At 60.6% G+C, this 15,934-nt stretch overlaps 1 protein-coding gene across 2 annotated transcripts in view; it reads right to left on the bottom strand.

Moving 5' to 3' along the window:
- Positions 1 to 962: 962 nt before the first annotated feature.
- Positions 963 to 15,934, bottom strand: part of TBC1D22A (TBC1 domain family member 22A) — a 315,342-nt gene continuing 300,370 nt past the window's right edge. For both annotated transcript variants that reach the window (XM_004279596.4, XM_049694610.1), the window contains one exon: positions 963 to 1,516. In XM_004279596.4, coding sequence (XP_004279644.1) covers positions 1,388 to 1,516 — 129 coding nt within the window. In that variant the 3' untranslated portion in view covers positions 963 to 1,387. The remainder of the gene's footprint in view (positions 1,517 to 15,934) is intronic.

Here is a 15,934-nt window from a genome sequence, read left to right as displayed (position 1 = left end):
TCCCTCCGCTGATCTGGGGGCTTCTGACACTTGCACAGTATTTTGTGCTGATTTCCACGCACATGTAACGAGCCAAGAATAAGGAACGCACAGCATCACACACGTGCAACTGTGTGCTTTGATCCTCGGCTGCACAGCCTCTGGGCAGCGACCTGGCACCTGAGCTGTGCCAAGATGGGTGGTGGCGGGGCTGCCCCGCGAGGGCTGGCAGGTGGTGGGAAGAGATGCCTGCGCGTGGATGAAAGTCTGGGGCAGAGGTCAGGAGCCTGTCCCGGGCTCAGGGCTCAGAGGCTGTGGCTGTGGCCTAGAGCTCCACGGGGGTGTCCACGTCACCACGGGCGACATGCCTGTGACAGGTGCTCTCTGGCCGGGGCGGGCAATGTGGGGGAAGCAGGACGAGCCCCGGCAGAGCCCAGGGCAGGGCGGGTCTGGCACCTTCTGCAGCTGGGCTCACGGCCCCAGTGACCAACACACGGCAGCAGCGATCAAGTCCACAACACACCCGGAGACGCAGCAAGCAGAGGGGCGCGGGCCACGTGGCCCCCGCGGTGTGGGTGCAGGTGCAGCAGCGGAGCCCTTCACGGCTCCGATCACAGAGCTGGAGCGTCTGGACCCACCTGTCCAGGTGGCCCAGGCGAGCGAGGCTGTGGCTGGCGGCTGAGCATCCGCCCGACGCCCCACACCACCCAGCGGAAGGGCTCCCGCCCGCACAGGCTCCTCGACAGACCAGCCGGGGCGGTTCTCTGTTTCCAGAGGTCATGGATGGAAAGTAAGGCAATTTCTAGAGGCCGCACTCTGCTCCCAGCTGCTGCAGCCGGAGGCTCCCCAGCCTCGCCGTCTGCCTTCCAGCCACGTTTAGGCCAAGGGAGCAAGTACGCGGCAAAGATAAAGTGACGAAGTTACAGAAATCCGCCTGCTGTCAGAGGCCTGGGAGAGCAGAGATTTCATAGGTTAGTGCAACGTTTCACTTGTGACTTTGTCTACATTTTATTCTCTTTCACTCAACAGAACAGAATTTTTACATTTCCAGGTAGGTAAGGAGATGGCTGCCACCTCCCTCTGCCCCCGGCACCCGGACAGCAGGCCACTTGGAGAGGGTCTGCCTCTCAGGCCGCCCCGGCTGGGGGCTCCACGAGGTGGGCGTTTGGCAAGGATGCTCCAGGGTCGGGAGAGGGGGACGCCCGGCCCCTCTCTGGCCCCGCATGGCCGGGACCCTCCCTGGCTCTCTTTGGTATCTCAGAAAACAGAGGCCGCCTGGCCCTCGCCAGGCCCTGGACCACGTCCCGGCCAGCCGCTCCAGCAAGGCCTCTCCTTGGCCGTGGCCTTCAGCCGGCGGGCAGTGGGGTGTGCTGCCCGGGGCGGGGAGGCCATGGCGGTGGGCCCGGGCTCATTTCTTGTAGTGATTGGGGGCGTCCGCGAAGACAAACTTGAGGCGGTAGGCCTCGGCCAGCAGCAGGCTGACGTCTTCGTCGCCCCAGTGGGCTGTGGGCAGGTTCTGCAGGAAGAGCAGCAGCTCCTGAGGGGAGAGAGACAGCCTGGGTCAGACGGGGCAGCCAGCTGTGTCAGGCAGGGGCCCCGCGGGAGGAGCCCTGAGGAAATGCACAGGGCCACGGCGGGGTGAGCCTGGGGGGCCGCCGAGCCCCCGAGAATCGTGTCCCCTCCCAGCTTGAGCCCGAGGGCCCCACGCCCTGTAGCCAGGAGGAAGCCCCCCGGGAGGCTCCCAGGCCTGCTGGGACGCGGAGGGCAGCGCCAGCACCGCGACACAGCCGGGCTGCACGCACGCCCCCGGCCTCCCGGCACTCTGGGGCCCCGGGCCATCTGGGCGGGGATGCCCAGCCGCGGGGGGCGCTCGGGGCTCAGACCCAGAAGCCAGGCCTGGGCTCAGGTGCTGGCTGTGCTGCCTCCCGGCTGGTGGACCAGCCACTGACCACCTCGGGGCCCCGGGTTCCCCATCGAGACAAGGGCCCCAGCTCCCACTGGGGCTGCCAGTGCCTGGTGCTCGGCGATGCGGGGGCCTGTACCCGGCCTGCTGTCCTCACGACGCCCCCCCGCAGCGCACGTCCCTCTCCCCACTCCCCAGTGGAGAGCCACGCTTCAGGACGCTCTGCCAGTGCGGCTTCCCTGTTGCTGCTTTCCCTTCCTCGGTCCCATTTCCTTTTGCATTTTGGACACTTTCTGGGGACCTTTAAATTGAATTCATGGCGCAAACTTCACTGGCAGAACGTCCCCGGGGACGTATCAACACCAATCTGCTGTCTTTCACCATTAGATGCAGCTTACACGGACGCCAGTCCAATTCTGAGCAGGTCGTAAATAAACACCTTTGATTTGATTTTTAATCCACTTCGCTTCATATCATCATGACCTCGCTACCTGCAAGGTGGGAAGCAATGCCCCCATTGCGGTAGCTCAGCAACTCTCCTGCACACTCAATTTCAGAATCTAATTTAGTCCCCCAGGTTCAGTGGACGGAGAGAGAATAGAAATGCCTGGTGGTCCGCAGCCTGCAATGTTAAAGAAGGAAAAATCTGTCCGGGTGACCTTTACGAGAGGCAGGGGACACAGCCGAACATGCCCTTAAATGCAGATATTGTTTTAAAAAGGCCTGTCTTATTTACGAGCTGGGCAGCGACACCTTCGACCTGGGAGCCCCGGCACATCTACTAGCCACATCATTCGGGAAAAGGGCTATCGGTCACGATGCTGTCACTGGGTCACACCCCAGGGGACCCGCCAGCCCCTGCGATGGTGGCAGGGAGGGCCCGGTCCAGCAGCCCGCGAGGGCAATTCCGTTTTTAATCTTAACTTCTCTGTAAACAGTGCTGTGACCACGTCTGCAGAATAAAAGTTAAAGGAAGGTTTGCTCACAACACTGAGGTTGTGAGGAATCAAAGACAAGTCGCATCCCCGTGGTTCTTTTCTTCCCGTGTTCACGAGATGCCACCACGGCAACAAAGCCACGGCCTGGGGCATCCCACCCCCTCCATCGGCCTGTGTCACCGTGCCCTCCCATGCTGGCATGTGCTGTCCGCGGTGGCCGGGAGGGACCGTAGCGATGGTGCCGTCCCCGCTGCGCAGCCTGGAGGCCTGCTGTTCTCAGCCCCCAGCAAGGTCACGGTCACCCCGGAGTCTGGAGGCCCGCAGCACCCGGCCCCGCAGAGGGCAGCGGCCCCGAATCTCAGGTTGCCTGGGGTCTCGGTATGATGAGCGATTTGACTGTCCTCTGGACACTCTGGATGTCACCTCGCGAGCGTGTGGATCGTGGCTGGTGGTCCCTTTTACCAGGCAGTCCCCTGCGGAGGCCCCGCCAACACCACCCCGGCCACAGGTAGCCCTGCAGGCGTTGTGGTGCGGCTGACGGCAGTGGGGGGAGTGGGGGGGGGGCAGGGTGAAGGGCGGGGCCCTGAGCTGGGCTATTGCCGGGGACATCTTTTCCACAGAGTCCTTCCCGCTCTGACTTTCGCCTCTGGGTAGGTTCCAAGAGGTGAGCCTTCCAACGTTAAAAGAGTGAATAATGTTTCCGGCTTTGGGGACTTCTTGCCAAAAGAGTTTCATTTTTCCAGAGAGAGGAATCACGTTACCATCTGCAAAGTATGACTATCTCTATCTCTTTTGTCCCTCCCAGGAAGGACGAAATGGTGACACAGTGGCGTCCAGGAAGGTGGGCAGGGGTCCCCTCTCAGGACCCCACGTTCTCTGTCTGGTTGGCCCCTGTGAGGCCCCTGTGAGCCCAGCAGTAAGCCCACACACAGCCAGACACAGAGGAGCAGGTCCAAGCCCAGCGCACCCCCATCACGAGCCCACAGAACCCTGGAAGCACATCCTTGGTGTCATCACCGACGTCATGGGTGATCTGTCTCCTCTGTGACATCAACGGGTCCACGTGCCCCCATGTCCCCGACATGAAGCACACAGCACACGGTGCCGACCTGTGAACAGTCACTAGGGCACAGTCGGCTGAAGGTACGCACACTTGTAAAGGATGCTGAACGCGGGGCTCACATCCAGCCCTGCACCACTCAGCCATGCCGGTCTCCTGGCTCTCTGTGCCTCGGTTTCCTCATCTGTAAATGGGGACAGTAACGCGCCTCCCTCTCTGGGTTGTTAATTTGTGCCAGGATATAAAAGCACAGGATGAGTGTCACCTGCTGCCGCTATTATTCAACTAGTTCAGTCACTGTTCGCGGCGGGGCTGATTGTCACGGCAGCAGTAGTGGCGTTTGTGCCGAATAAATTCCTGTGGGAAACGCCAGGGAGTTTGGCAAACAAGCTTAAGACGAAATGGAATCCTCCCCGGACAGCAGCTCAGAGGAGGCAGCGCCGGCATCTTGAGGAAGGAAAGACACCACACGTGTCGACCTACGGGCTGTGGCTAGGACCCCGACCGGGGAGCCGCATGGGACCCTTTTGAGGGAACTTGAAGGAGTGCCTGTGGACTGGATCGTCCAATTCCGGCGTCTGGTACAAAAGGCACTGCGTGTCATCAAAACGGCCCCAAACAGTCCATTAAGGAAGAGCAGCTCTGGATGCAAGGCAGACAGGTCCCCTCACTCCACCTGCCTCTGCGTCAGGGCACACGCGCCATCACATGGCCAGCTCTGCCCTCGGGGGCCAGACAAAGGATCACGAGGCTAACAACGCTCAGCTCTGTGCAGGGGTCCGGCCAGGCGAGACTGGCTGGCGGCTCTCGACGCGGCCCCCCGTCTGTCCCCCCGCTATGGGGGTCTCGGAGGAGATGTGGGTAGATCACACTCCAGATCTCAGATACTTGGTCTGAACAAAAGTTTGCGAAATGTTCCTTAACTTTAATATCGATCACAGGTTGAAGGTAATGTTACAGATGTACTGGGTTAAATAAAATATGAATCTCACTGGTTTTCCCCTTTCTGTGAGGCTCCCAGAAGCTCTCCCTTGTGGCGGGCACTCCTCTCCAGTGGACAATGCTGCTCTGATTACACCCAGCACAGCCATGCTGCTCTGATTACACCCAGCACAGCCCCCTGCTCCGGGGCAGCAGCCACGACGGTGCCGACCACGCTCCCTTCTGCAAACCCTCAGGCACAGGACTCGCCCCAAGGCTCCAGGTCAAGGCCGGCTCCGCACACGTGGGAGAGCACACCGAGGCCAGGAGTTTACAGCCTGGCCACGCGCAGAGACGAGTGAATTAATCATGACGGGGCTGAAGGCCCAGATGCGAACCCTGAGTATTTTCTCGCCTTAACTGAGAAGACGGAACAGCAAGCCCCGCGCTGACACGGGCAGGTGACAGGCCTGATTGGTTTAATTCACTTCTCCACCACGTTCCGGCAACTTGTGCAGCTCGGCCAGCAAACCTGCCGCGGAAGGGCGGCCCTGGGTGCCACGTGGGGGCGCCATGGGGACACGCAGGCTGGGGTGGGCAAGGCTGGGGCCTCGGGCATTTCTCCCACATCCTCAGCCTTCCAGGCGAGGAGCCGGAGGCGGGGGAGGCAGGAAGCCTGGCCCAGGGCCTGGGTGGCTCGGCGCCTGTGCAGCAGGCGGGTCTGTCCCCGTAGGGCTGGGCAACGTCAGAGCACAGGTGGCCGGGAACTCTGGAAGCCAAGGCTGCGTCTGCCGGGCGGGGACAGTGACAGGAGTGACCTCCAGGCTGGGAGGGTCCGAGGGGCAGTGACTCAGCCACGCTCAGTGCAGGAGTGGCCCTGTGGTCCATCATCTCCATGTCACCAACATCCCACTGACACCCGGCGGGCCCTGGGGGCGTCACCGCCTCAGAGGTGCCGGGCAGCTCCTGCCAGGGCTGTGCTGAGGACCTGAGTACCCAGCGCACACAAGTTTAGCAGGACGCCCGGCACACGGGAACTGCCACCATGGCCGTCACCACCCTCGTCGTGGTTGTGGCCGTGGCCCCGGCTACCAGGACCTCAGACGACGAGAGTGGTGGTCACACAGAGCAGCCGGGGCTGGAATCTGTGTGGCACCTGCGTCCAGGCCTGCCCTTTGTGGGCGGATACGCTGGTCTGGGCCCGCGTGGCCAGCCTCCCACCCCCCTGCCCACCCAGGCGAGTCTCCTCCAAAGGTCAAAGGTCACGGTCCAGGCCCAAACCCAGTGCCCGGCAGCCGGTGCAAGGCCAGGTCATTTGTGTTCCTGCCTGTGCAGGGGCTGCTGGGGCTTGAATCCACATTCAACGTAAAATACCTGTTCTTGGTCAGTACATGTGTAAAAGGGAAGAAAAAAAGGAGCCGAGATTAAATTACACTGAAGCGGGTTTGCGGCGACTGCCGGCAGCGCAGACAGCAGCGGGTTGCCGGGCAATTCTGATGGCCCGGGGGCTCTGGCCGGGCCTCCCTGGGCACCCCCGGGGGTGGGGGACAGGGCGGGCACGGCACCATGAGTCGGGAAGCTGGCGTGCGTCTGGCACATGGTCCTGGAGTCACGCGTGACCATCCAGTCCGCGGCTCTCTCCTTTCTACGCCTCCACCCACTGTCTGCTCCCTCAGCCAGGACCTTCCCGTCGGCGTAAGGAGACGGGACCCTGCACTGGGCCACACGACGGCGTCTGCAGGAACAGGCCGGGCTCTGTCCCCTGCGTGGCGACGGCTGCTACAGGCAAGGGCATGCTACAGGCAAGGACAAACATGAACCTCGGGGGTCACCACTCAGAGAAGGTCCCAGGGCCGTCCCTCGAGTCAGTGGTCAACCACGAGCTGCCCTGGGCCCAGAGTTCACTTTGTGCCAAGCACCAGGCTACACGCTGACCTTCCGACCAATCCCGGGGCTCCCCCACCCCCGTGTCTACGACCAATCCCAGGGCTCCCGCCCCTCCCCCCCGTGTCTACGACCAATCCCGGGCTCCCTCCCCTCCCCCCCGTGTCTACGACCAATCCCAGGGCTCCCACCCCTCCCCCCCCCGTGTCTACGACCAATCCCAGGGCTCCCACACGCTCCACCTGGGAAAGAGGAATCTGGGACCCCAGGAATCTTATTGACGGCTCAGTTCACGCCTGGCGCTGGGAGGGCTGCTTCCCCCAGGGCTACCCTCCTGAGCCCTGAACCTGACCTCTGCAAGACCCTGCCTCTCTGAGAGGCCACATGCTCAGGGGGGACTGCCCCCCTCAAATGTGCCCCCCTGCTCTCCCCCCAACACTTAAAGGGACGCCTCCTTGGGACCCGGCAGCCCTGGGCTGGAGGTCAGACAGCCGAGGCTCTGACCTGGTCCTTCCTCCTAGAGCTGAGAGCTGACCAGAGGATAAGACCTCGGGAAGCCCCCTGGGTGGGCAGAAGGATTTGGGGGCGAACAGGGCTATGATGCTCCAAAGGCCCTGTCCCGCTCCACTGGCACCCCCCCCCCACCAGCCCCAGCCCCAGGAGGGCCCCAGAGGCCCTAGTATGAAAATTACCTATGAAAAGTTCACCCTTATTTCCCTTATTTTTAACCTATCACACTCGATGCCCTTTAGCCAGGAGATCAAAGAATACAGAACTCAACCTGACTCTCAGCAGACATGAAGGCGGCCCTGCAAAGGTCAGTCCGCCCGGCTCGCTGCTCCTCCCAGGCAGATGCTCGCTCGGGCGCCCGACTCGCCACGTCCAATCCTGCGTCCCCACCAGATTCGGACCACGGCGTCCAGGAAGACAGAGCCCCTGCTGTCTTGGGGGGTGGGGAGGGGGGGAGGCTCGGGTCCTAACACCTTCCGGGAGGGGCTGGGCAGCTGGAGGCCATCAGGGCCGTGCTGGGCGCCCTGGGGCTGCTTCCTGCCTCCCTCCCTCTCCCCTCCCTCCCAGATGGTCCTGTGACAGCTGATTCCTTTGACAATCCAGTTATTAGTTTGAAAATCTTGTCAAGTTCTGGACCAAACCAGGGCTAAAAATAGAAGGACGGTGACAGCCGGCTGGGATGGACGGCCAGCTGCCAGGCTGACCCCCTGGCTGGTGACAGCCCTCCAGAAGGTTGGATATGGAAGATGACACCACAGAGAGCGATCTTCTGAGGACCCTGGGAGGTGCGCTTTCCTTGCAATTGATTTCATATTTCTTTGCCAAAAAAGGAATTCTAAAGAGAAAACACCTTTGGGTACTGAAAACACAAGCTTGACACGAGTGCCCCAACCGAGCGAGCTCTGCGTTTCATACGCACGGCTGAGAGGCGTTTGATCAGCACACAGAGGATATTTAAAATCCTGGCACGGCAGTTACAGCCAGCTCCATCCCGCAGGGACCTCTCCGCTTCGTGGGCTGGAGGGCCGGGCGGCTGGTCGAAGACGGGGTGCGATGGAGAGATGGAGATGCTGTCCATGGAGGGCCCTCGAGAACGCCCGGTCGGGAAGGACGCACACTTACGGGGGTAAGGCCCCAGGCCCGTGTTTATCTACACGCAGCAGAGATGCCCCTTCCAAGCGTGCAGAGGGAAGGCGCCGTGCAGAAGGCTCGGGAGCCTGGAGGTGGCGCCGTTACCCCCCCCGCCCCCCGCCCGAGAAATCAGAGGAGGGGGTCACGGGACAGAGGCGGGGGTGGGGGTGGGGGAACTGCTGCAGGCTGCCGTCTGAACCCGCCCCCCTGCCCCGGGGGTGCTGCCTGCACAGGCTAGCGGGCAGCTCCCACAGCCTCCCACGTCCCCGGGGGCTACCCTGCCAGGCTCTGGGGCAGGGACGGCGTCAGCCCAGCGGTGCCAGCCCATGTGGCTCCCCACACGTGGCCCTCTCCCCATGTCCAGTGTCCCCCCAGTGCCGGTCTTCCCTATTGACCACCCCTTCCTGAAACCCCCTTGCCCCACCTTGCCTGCAGTTCACTGCCCATCCCCCTGGCCAGCCTGCCAGTCTCCTTGGTGAACCCTCCCCCTGCCAGGCGTCTCAGGGTCGGGGGCCGCCCTCCCTGGAGCCAGGGTCACCCGCACCCGTGTCCCCACCCCCAGCTGTCCCTGAACCCCGTCCTTGCATGTCCTGTGCCTGCCTGCACCCCTCTGCACTTGTATGCCGCTTGCCATCACACGACCATGTAAGGGCTCCCAAACTAAACATGTCCCCTCCCTCCCCCTCCCTCCACAGACGGGGGCACGTAGCCCGCACACACGGTGCCCTCGTCACAGCAGTAAGACCCCTGCTCCCAGGACCGAGCCCTCCCTCTCGGGTCCAGCCCACCCCAGCTCCCCGGGCCCTTCCACCCTGCCTCGCTCGCACCCCAGCCCAGCCCACCACCACCCTCTGGTGGATGACCGCGGGGCCCCCTGGTTTCCCAGCCCACCCCAAATCCATCACCAGCACGGCCGCAACACCGGCTTCGTCTTAAAAAGGAAAACCGTCCCCCAGCGACCCTGCTCTCCACAAGCCACCGAACAGCTGGCGCTGGTGCTGGCCCTACAGCCCAGACCCGCAGGCTGGGGTCCTTGCGGCTTGGCTCTGGTCGGCTCCAAGCCCACCCAGGCCGCTCTCCCCTTGAGAGACACCAACATTCAGCTGCTCCTCCAAGGGTGTCCCCTGGCACGTCCCACGACCGTCAGGTCCCGCGTGCACCCCGAGAGCCCATCCCCGGCCACCCGAACTGAGCGCCGAGATGTGCTGCGGGCCGGCCCAGGGCCCCTGGGGGACGGCGGGGGCATCTTCCTTCCCAAGAAAGGCCCTAAAGGAGACACTTATCTCCAGGGTCTGCTGCAGATGGGACTCCCGCACTCCTCAGGGGAAGATAACAGAGCCCCGGGCTCTGGAGCAGGGCACCCTCCAGTGGCCGGCACGCAGTCACAGCTGGCAGATGGCCGAGGAGACAGGAAAAGGCCACCCGGCTGGCCGGACAGGGGACAACAGGGTCCCATGAGGTGGGCTGCCTCAGGGCCAGGCTGATGGGGACGCTCGGGGCCCTGACCACTCTTCAGACTGCCCCGAAACAGCCAGGGGGCCCAGGAGCCCCGGGGCTGGCCAGTGGAGACACTGCTCCTTCCTTCTGCAAGTGGCTGAGCTCAGAGAGACAGACCGCTGGGAAAGCCACCACACAGTGGCCTTATGGCTCCCACGAGCTCAGGGTCCTCCTCAACCCCAGGGAGGTGGGGGTCTTCCAGGAAGGCCACCAGGGACCACCAAGACCTCCAGGCACAACACCCTGGTGAACTCGCCCAGTCCCCAGGAAGGCTCTCAGCCCAGATGACAGCTGAGACACGAGACTTTCGCCCACTGGGGAGAAAGGCGGCCAGCAGGGCCACAGCTGGACCCATGGAACCAGGATGTTCCACGACAGTGAGCCACACGCGCAGAGGCTGCACCCGGACCGCTGGTGGTACCGACTTGCAGCAGAGCTGGTTTCACAGACTCACCAGCAAAATGATATTTTCATTGTCATACACATTGTAAAACTGATTAATTTTCCCAAGCTGTTCAAGTATGTTCTCACATTGATTTTCCCGCTGCCTGGGAGGCCGGGAGGGAAAACGCGCAGCGTGTCTCGGCCCGCAAGGCCCGCTTTCATGCCAGCGTGTGCTGGGGCCACCCTGTGAGATGTGGGGAAAGCGCCCAGGACCACGGGGGCGTGAGAGCACCGCGCGTGCATACAATCGCCTCTGAGGGTGGCAAGTGGACTCAAAGCCACTCAGGCCCTCCTGGTGGGCTCCTGGGAGGAGCCTGGAGGCACGAAAGGGGCATTTTACATGGATAACAGCCCTTTGCCAGACACGTTTTGCAAATATTTCCGCCCACTCTGTGCTCTGTCTTCTCACGCCCTTGACACTGTCCTTCACAGAGCAGAAGATTTCATTTGAGTAAGCCCAGCTTACCAGGATCGCGTCTTTGGTGTTGCAGCTAAAAAGGCATCACCGTGTCCACGGCCACCCAGGTTGTCTCCTAGGTCGACTTCCAGCAGCTTCGTAAGTTCTGCGTCTCAAATGTGGGTCTGTGATCCACGCTGGGTTCATCTAGCGAAGGTGGCAGGTCCGTGTCTGGACTCAGTTTTCTGCACGGGGATGGCCTGCTGTCCCAGCCCCACGTGCTAAGAGGCCACCTCTGCTCCGTTGTGTTGCCTTTGCCTCCTCGTCAAAGGCCCGCTGACTACGTTTACGGGGCCTATTTCTGGGCTCTCTGTTACGTTCCAGTGGTCTATGTGTCTCTTCTTTTGCCACACACCCTGCGACCACACCCTCCCTCACCTGGCCTTTGAACACGCTTTGCTGAAACCCTTTGGGGAGTTTGGGTTTGGGGAGTTGTTCTGAGCACGAGCCGCCCGTTTTCGCTGTGTGGCCCTGAAATAAACCTCTCTTCGCTCCAAACGCCGACGTCTCGGTTTGTCTGGCCTCACTGCGCATCGGGCGCACGAACGTGCGTCGCGTAACATCTTGATGTCTGTAGCCTCACAGTCCATGGGGATGCTGGGCAGCGTCAGCCTCCATCTTTGCTCTTTGCCAATATTGTCTGGGCCATCTGGGTCTTCTGCCTCCTTCCTACGAGCTTTAGAATCAGTTTGCCAACAATCCGATAACTTGCTGAGACGTTTATAGACTTTTGAAACTTTGAACGAGTGAATTCACAGCGACCTGGGGCAGGTGAGGGCCTCCCTGCTAGGTATCCCCCAGCTCCCTGGCTCAGGCCTGTGTGAAGGGCCCAGCCGTCATGTGGTGGCGTCAGCGACGACTCTGGCCCCTCGGCAGACGGACCACACCTCCCCAGCCCGCCCGAGCCGCCCTTCGGCAGGGGGCGTGAGTGGAGGCTCTGGGGCCAGGCCGCCCGTGCCATCCGCCAGCGCTGCCCTCGCTAGGGGGTGAGCTGGGTGCCTCACCCGGCCCAGCTGTAAATGGGACGACGACAGCGCTGACATTGTGGTGCTGCTGGGAGAACGGGGCAAATGCACAGAGCCCACGGCTGGTGTGCGCCCACCATGTCCGTGCCCCTTCCCCCGCAGTTCCCGTACAACCCCCGTCTACATAGCAGGGCTTCGGCTGCACCAAATGCTCCGATCCCCTGACTCCAAGGCCCAGGATCTCAGCCACTGAGGTCGTGTCTGGGCTCCTGCACGCGTCCCCCTGCAGTGACCCGTGCGCTCCAGAGTCCGCAGGAGCTGAGCGTGTAGGGGCCCGTGTGCCGGTCGGGCCACGTCCACGCAACCAAGAAGGAGGTCCCGAGGAAGGGCACTGGCCGGTGGGCACGAGGCTCCCCTGCACCTGCGGCTCACCTTCCTGAGGGCCCCTCCCGGCTGCCATCACCTCCTGAGCCCCCCAGCGGTGCCTGGAAGGTGGGGCTGGTGGGCCCTGGGTGAGCAGAAGCTGCCTTACTCCGCCCTTCACCCCCCACTTGCCTTTATGCTGCAGGAGAAAGGGCCTTTTCCCCTCGGGAGAAGGGGAAAGAACCTTCTGGGATAAGTAGACAAACTCTGGGAGAGGAACTCTGGGGTCACAAACGTCCCCTTACAGCTCACTTACAATGCGCAGCTCCACCGAGGGTCTCTGGCAGCCCTGGTGCAAGGCTCTGACCTCGGCTCAGGAAGGTTGCGGGGAGGGGGAGGGACGGGGATTTGGGTGGTTCGGGCTCTTTTTCTACAAAAGAAGCCAAAGGCAGCGATATTTTAGAACACCCTTACCCTGGGTGCTGGCGGAAGGTTTGCGCCTCCCATCCCTCCAAGTACACGATGCCCTGAGACCCTCCGTCCAGGGGCATCTGGCCTGACCAGGAGTGATGGGGCACTCCGACTAAAGGGCTGCCTCTGGCGGGAGGCCAGGGCCCCCCGTGGAGCAGGACACACGTGAAAGGAGGAGGACGCGTCGGGGCAGTGAGGCGCGAGGCTCTCCCGTGTCTCCTGGATGCCGAGGCCCCCACGCCTCCTCCCTGGTCTCTGCCAGGCCCCAGGGACTGAGCCCTGGGCAGGTTCCTCCAGCCAGGGCCCTTCCTGCGTGTGCAGGCCCAGAACGCGCAGCAGAGAGCACGCGGGGCCAAGGGGACCCTGCGGACAGGGCGGCAGGGAAGGGACCCAGGCTCCCCAGGCCCGGCTCTGTGATTCAAGCCCCTGCTTCCCAGACACTGGGCGCTGCGTAAACATCCCTCCAGGGGGACACCATCCACTGAGCTACAGGACAAGTGCCCCGACGGTGAGGTTTAAAATGCAAGCTTCTTCCTGGAAACTGTTCAAAACTAATGAACTAGCTGCACGGCAGGGCTTCTACCTCCTGATTCCAGTGAGACCCGGGCTGTAAATAGCCTGGCGTTAGGACACTTTCCTTTTGTTTTCAGGAACCTTAAAGGATCACCGTCAAGTACTCTGGACCTGAGATTTACGGACTTTTAGAGGCAAAAGTGTCTCTTCAGTCTTCATCAATTCAGAACGGTGTTTAAAGAGGAGATTCTCCTCCGCCCCCTACCCTCATCTGCTCCACCAAGGGTCTCAGCGACAAAAGGGACACCGCTGGGCTGAAGCTGGGACTGGGGGTGAGGAAAGAGCTGGCTCCCAGGTCCTGATCCACTGGCATGGCCCCTCCCCGAGAGACAGAGGCAGGATTTCCAGGAGAGGCCCTCCCGGAGGCCAAGGCTTCGGTTCGGGTGTTCTCTTTCCAGAGCCACATTCTGGGGAGGTGTGTGGTTCCTTATGCTGTCTCCACAGCGCGGTCACCCTCAGGGCCTTTATATGATTTTACCATATGACTCAGTTCCTTGAGGGCAAAGGCTCGGACAGACCAGGCCCAGCAGCCTCTGGAACTTCACCATACTCGACTGAGAGCAGCAGGGCATGTGTCCAAGTAAATGTTGAGTGGAGGGCAGGTGGGCAGGTGGATGGATGGATGGGCGGGTGGGTGGGTGGATGGATGGATCAATGGGTGGGTGGATGGGTGGGTAGATGGGTGGGTGGATGGGTGGGTAGATGGGTGGGTGGGTGGGTGTATGCATGGGTGGATGGATAGATAGGTGGATGGATGGATGGATGGGTGGGCGGATGGGTGGGTGGGTAGATGGATGGATGGATGGATGGGTGGGCGGATGGGTGGGTGGATGGATGCAGGGGCAGGTAGGAGGATGGACAGATAAAATAATAAACAAAACAACGTCTGGGATGGTCCTGAAAGTAGGCTGTGGCTCTAACCCTCCCACTGGAAGCCAGCTAGTCCCGTGAGCAGCCAACCTCAGCCTGAGCCTGTGGGGCCACGGCTACACCAGATTCCGTACGTGCTCCCAGCGCCTGGCAGAGGGCCCAGCACACGGGAGGCTTATGTTCCATTAGCACCATTACTGATCAAACTGGTGCATAAGAACGCGAACACGTTCTGTGCCAGATACCATTTCATAGCGCAGAAATCTCAGTCACATCCATGCTTTATCCAGATACCATTTCATAGCGCAGAGATCTCGGTCACATCCATGCTTTATCCAGATACCATTTCATAGCGCAGGAATCTCGGTCACATCCATGCTTTATCCAGATACCATTTCATAGCGCAGAGATCTCGGTCACATCCATGCTTTATCCAGATACCATTTCATAGCGCAGAGATCTCGGTCACATCCATGCTTTATCCAGATACCATTTCATAGCGCAGGGATCTCGGTCACATCCATGCTTTATCCAGATACCATTTCATAGCGCAGAGATCTCGGTCACATCCATGCTTTATCCAGATACCATTTCATAGCGCAGAGATCTCGGTCACATCCATGCTTTATCCAGATACCATTTCATAGCGCAGAGATCTCGGTCACATCCATGCTTTATCCAGATACCATTTCATAGCGCAGAGATCTCGGTCACATCCATGCTTTATCCAGATACCATTTCATAGCGCAGAGATCTCGGTCACATCCATGCTTTATCCAGATACCATTTCATAGCGCAGAGATCTCGGTCACATCCATGCTTTATCCAGATACCATTTCATAGCGCAGAGATCTCGGTCACATCCATGCTTTATCCAGATACCATTTCATAGCGCAGAGATCTCGGTCACATCCATGCTTTATCCAGATACCATTTCATAGCGCAGAGATCTCGGTCACATCCATGCTTTATCCAGATACCATTTCATAGCGCAGAGATCTCGGTCACATCCATGCTTTATCCAGATACCATTTCATAGCGCAGAGATCTCGGTCACATCCATGCTTTATCCAGATACCATTTCATAGCGCAGAGATCTCGGTCACATTCATGCTTTATCCAGATAAGCATTTCATAGTGCAGAAATCTCGGTCACATCCATGTTTTATCCAGATACCATTTCATAGCGCAGAAATCTCGGTCACATCCATGTTTTACCCAGTTGAGTGCTACTTGGGAACTAGTGCAATCTGACACATAAACTGTAATCTTTAAACTAAGATATTAGCCAAGTCGATCCCTTCCCTTCCTTTCCTGCCTCCCTCCCTCCCTCCCCAGGAAAACGCAGCACAAAAAACAATCCAATACTAAATCCTAATCCTAATCCAATCCCAATCCAATCCCCAGCGCTAAACGTGGCCAACAAAGGAAAAACCTGCACCTTGAAGGAGGCGTTTGGCACAAATGTCTCAGCCCCGTTTCTTCTCGCAGAATCGTGCTGCCTGCGATTGGGCAGGCGGGTTGGGGCGTGGCTGGGAGCCCATGTTGGAGTTGGATTGCCCTGGGGTCTGGTCAGCTGTGTGACGCTGGGTGGTCCATCTCTGAACCCCAGATGTAGGGACAACCCCACCCTCTGGCAGAGCTCTTTCAAGGATTAAAATGTTACCTACAGAGAGCACAGTGAGCTCTGCAAAAGACACACAGAACATGGGGCAGCTCCTGGGAGGACTGGGATCTGGACCTCCCACTTGGGAGGGCAGGACGGTGAGGACAGGTGACCCGATCAAGGCCCTAACCCCGGGCGTGGAGTCTGAATCCCAGGCCCCTCCAGCTAGCGCCCACTCAGGGCCGCCTGTTGGCAGGCAGTCGGGACAGGCATGTTTTTTTGGTGGTGGTGGCGGGGGGCCGGGGGGGAGTCGAGTTCTCATAGGACCGACGCACCACCTCGGCACCAAGAACCACGTGGCA

The sequence above is a fragment of the Orcinus orca genome, chromosome 11 (assembly GCF_937001465.1).
Source record: "Orcinus orca chromosome 11, mOrcOrc1.1, whole genome shotgun sequence".
In the NCBI taxonomy this organism is placed as follows: domain Eukaryota; kingdom Metazoa; phylum Chordata; class Mammalia; order Artiodactyla; family Delphinidae; genus Orcinus; species Orcinus orca.
Note: the sequence above shows the minus strand (reverse complement) of the source record. Positions and strands in the feature narration are given on the sequence as shown.